Genomic DNA, 4,356 nt, shown 5'->3' with positions numbered 1-4,356 from the left:
CAATGCTGCTAGCATCTGACATTTATTACAAGTACCATTATCGCTAAAGGAGGCAGAGGAATAACTGAACATGTGACACTCCGAGCAAGAGAAAGGAGGAGAGGAAGAGGGGGAAGCCATTGCTCTCGATTAAGCTACTAGCTTAGCTAGCTTCTAAACTAGCCGACCTAAAGTAGCAAGTTAAATTTGGTAGTTAGCAAGAACCTCTGCAAAACAAGTGCTTTAAGTGGTGCAAGCGTATGTTTAATTCCTAAACAATCTGGAAGCAAGCACAACGCAGTGCAAATACAGAAAGCAGGAAATGAGTACGGTTTACCGCAAGAAACAGCAGTCCGTCAAAGGTTCCGCCCAAAATTCACCGATATATACGTATTAAATTTAGTGGGCTGGTGATAGCAACAAGTGATTTAGCTTGTTGTGTTAGCTGATGATGTTTGCTGAGTGTTTTGGATCTGACACACTGGAACAAACCTCTGAGCCTTCTTTGTGTTGCTAAGCTATTGAAAAATTGTCTACCTAATGACCTGACTTGTCTGCATGTTCTTTTGCTCTTTGGTTAAACAGGTTAAGGGATTTATGAAAAGTTTCTCACACTAGAGGGGTTGCTAACTACTGCTGGTGAAAGTAGTGGAATCAGTGATGCTGGTTGTTCAACTGAGTGGGCCTTGATATTCAGCTATATAGAGCCAGTTGGGCCAGCAACTGTAGTTCAGCCTGAAAAGATTCAATGTACAATATATATGAGGCAAAGTCAGACTCGTATGTGCTTAAGTGAATATAGGATCTAAAAGAAGCTTAAAAGTATGTTTTATTCAGGAGTGATGTTTCCTGCGGGCAGCACGGAGGCACAGTGGGTAGCGCCGTTGCCTCACAGCGAGAACGTTCCGGGTTTGCGACCCTTCTGTGCGGAGTTTGCATGTTCTCCTCGTGCTTACATGGGTTCTCTCCTGGTACTCCGGCTTCCTCCCACTGTCCAAAGACATGCGGCTTAGGTTGATTGGTGACTCTAAATTGCCCCTTAGGAGTGTGGGTGTGTGGTTGTTTGTCTGCATGTTGGCCCTGCGATGGACCAGCGACCTGTCCAGGATGTACCCAGCCTTTTGCCCAGTGCCGGCTGGGATTGGCTCCAGCCCCCTGTGACCTCATTCAGGACTAAGTGGTATAGAAAATGAGATGAGAAATGATGTTTCCTGCCTGATACCCACTGCAGAGCATAACTATAGGTCAAACAGGATTCAGTATACTGGGCTATCATATGAACATGTAATAACTGTTGAAGAGAGCAGTGACAAAAATAGGCGGATCATTTTCTCTTTATTAAGCATTTTTCTGATCTTATCTCTCCCTACCAGCCCCGTCCACGTACTTCCCCAGGCTCAGGAGACTTTGTGTGCTCAGTCTGCCACAAGGTGTTCCCTCTCCAGCGCATGTTGACCCGCCACCTGAAGTGTCACAGCCTGGTGAAGAGACATCCTTGTCGATTCTGTGGCAAAGGATTCAATGACACCTTCGACCTCAAGAGACATATGCGAACACACACAGGTCTGGAATGAGCTTTGATCATGCATGCACAGTTCCTGAGAAGAATTAAACTCAGATGGCAGTTTATTAGGTACACCTAGATAAACCTAATGCAGTCTAATACAATACTGCAATAAATCTTTTCTTCATGAAGGTGATCATGTGTTGCCTGTCTGCTCTTGAAGAATTCTTTTTGTTTTAGTGAAACCAAAAATTTGAGAAAACTGCAACCATGCCTTTGTCCTTTTTGGAGTGTGAATATGTTATATATATTGAATATTGGTGGTTCTCCTGCTTGTTATATTTTATATGTGCATGATAAAGTTTTACTTTGTAATTTAAATATTCCAGTAAAAAAAACTCTAATAATGTACAAGTATTTCAAACTGTACTCTCTATCACAGCTTATAAACCCTAACCTAAAATCAATAGTGGAATCAAGAACAAAGATGTAATAGACAGCCCCTGAGAAACAAATTCACCATCAGACTACTAAATGTTACTGTGAAAGTTTTTAAACTGATTTACAACCACATCCTTGTAATTTTTTTCAGACATCTCTTTTTTTTTTGTCTCCAGGTTTACATTTGCTGACATTTATTTACATGACAGCAGCGGGCTCTGTGGCAAGATTTGTCCCCCACCTGGAAAGCCACTAATACCAAACTGAATGTACAAGTGCATCCAAATAAGCATGTACAGGAATAAAACCCTGTTTTGTTTCCCCTGTTCCAGGCATCCGTCCCTATAAGTGTGAGCTGTGTGAGAAAGCCTTCACACAGCGTTGCTCTCTGGAGTCCCATATGAGGAAGATTCATGGTGTTCACCAACAATATGCCTATCGCCAGAGACGCTCCAAAATCTTTGTGTGTGAGGATTGTGGTTACACTTCAAGCCGCCCTGATGAGTACTTCCTCCATGTAAGACAGTGCCACCCTGGCAGTCCTGCCCTGCGCAGGTACTACCGCCGCCAGGCCCATGAGAACAACAGCTTTGCCTCAACAGACCGTAAACTCAATCCCTATATGCTTTACTCAAACCCTGCATACTACATCTAGGGCCCATTTTAATTATTAACTACATTTCATTGTAGATATTAACATTTATTAGTTTTAATGAAGTATTCAACTGTTTTTCTGTTTTCAACTGTATTCAGCATAGGCCATCTACCATATATACTGTACTGTATGTACCCTTGAGATAATACTCTGTTAGTATCCAGCTATTTTAATGAACATGATTTTTTTTATAACTGTTGTATTTACTTTTAGAGTCATTTCTATTCTGTGTCTACTGTTAAAATAAAAAATATGGATACAAAATAGTTCTTATGTTTTTATTGCATCATTATTATCATTATATTTGCTCATATTTGGCTAATTGTGTAGCAATCAACCAAGTCAACAAAGCAAAGTCCCAGAGTATGCTTTGCTACTTCACTCGACAAAACAGCTTACAATTTATCTCTGTTTACCCTTTACTCGAGTGGAACATGTGGCACTGGCCTGGCCATCAGAATAAACTTGGGATTTAGTGTCTTGCTCTAGGATACTTCGCCTTGTGGGCAGGTGGAGCATGGGATTGAATCCTGTGACTAATGGATGAACCACTGTACCTCCTAAACTATCATTATCAAATAAATTTGAGTGGATGTATTTCTCCATCAAAAGTAACATAACCATGAGGGTAAGATACTGTTAGGTCAGAGTGTTCATTTGTCATATGCACAGTTAGGAAACGTGTTTCCCTTGTTAGGTATTTTTAGCCAGATAGATATTGGATAGATACTTTATGTATTAGAAATGTTAGTGGAGAGAGGATGTCCAGTTAGACTGTTAAATGCTTAGGCCTGCTTATGAGTTTCTACAGGGTACATCTGGTCAAGGATACTAGAGAGAAGAGTTGATGACTGTCAGCAGACAGGGTGTTTAATATTATTATTACGACATGTATAACTGTAGCCTTAGCCATAATATGTTCTTATGTTTAAGCCACGACATGTACTAGAGGTCGTGAGAATGTTTTTAGTTACACATCACTTAACCAACAGACATACACATTCACACGTTGATTTGCTTCATGTTTTGACTACTGCTAGGGTCAGCTGCAAAGCTGGTAACAGAGACGTCCCGGTTGATGTTTCTGTGTAGTATGGGGCTAGCCCAACTGAGGGGATATAATGTATAGGCCTGGTGGGCTCAGGGTCTTTCATCTTACATCTGCCTGCGTGCAGTTTGGAGGTGCAAGATACTTGAGCGTGTAATGTTAATTTTACCTGTGATCCTTTGAATAAATCAGCACTGTTTTGAAGTTACTTGGACTGGCTCGTCTCTCAGAGTTAGCAATGGTAACACGAACCATATCCTACACCCTGTACAATGAAATTCTTACTTTGCTGTCCACATGAATGCCACATAAAACAAGTGAAATATAAAGTAGATGAGCAATAACAAATCTAAATAGGCAGTAAAATCACAAATCTAAGGCACTTTAAAGCAGCAAGTGAAGAAAGCAAATAAAAATACAACAAGAACACAATATAATGCAGAGACAATATATGCTACATGGGAGCCATGAAGTGCAAATGCTCAGCAGTCAGTGTGCAATTATGCATGTGCAAAATGAATGTGTAAACAGTACAGATGGATTAAATGAGGCAGATTCTGAATCAGCTGTATAGGAGTCTGATGGCAGTTGGAAAGAAAGTTTTTCAGTCTAGAAGTCCTGCATTTCATGCAGCTGGTCAAGATGCTCTACAATGCAGATGTAGAAGTTGCAAAGGATCCTAGGTGGCATGCGAAACCTCCTCAGGAAGTACAGCCGCCACTGGGCCTT

The 4,356-nt window shown here is 41.0% G+C and overlaps 1 protein-coding gene across 1 annotated transcript in view; it reads left to right on the top strand.

The window, feature by feature from the left end:
* The window catches only part of zgc:171929 (transcription factor Ovo-like 2), an 8,510-nt gene extending 5,773 nt beyond the window's left edge, over positions 1-2,737 (top strand). The window contains exons 2-3 of the mRNA XM_020621758.1: positions 1,353-1,542; positions 2,257-2,737. Of these exons, the coding sequence (XP_020477414.1) occupies positions 1,353-1,542; positions 2,257-2,579 (513 nt within the window). The 3' untranslated portion in view covers positions 2,580-2,737. The remainder of the gene's footprint in view (positions 1-1,352; positions 1,543-2,256) is intronic.
* Positions 2,738-4,356: the final 1,619 nt, after the last annotated feature.

The sequence above is a fragment of the Monopterus albus genome, unplaced genomic scaffold (assembly GCF_001952655.1).
Source record: "Monopterus albus unplaced genomic scaffold, M_albus_1.0 scaffold267.1, whole genome shotgun sequence".
Lineage (NCBI taxonomy): Eukaryota > Metazoa > Chordata > Actinopteri > Synbranchiformes > Synbranchidae > Monopterus > Monopterus albus.
The sequence above is the reverse complement of the archived record's forward strand: the minus strand, read 5'-3'. Positions and strand labels throughout refer to the sequence as shown.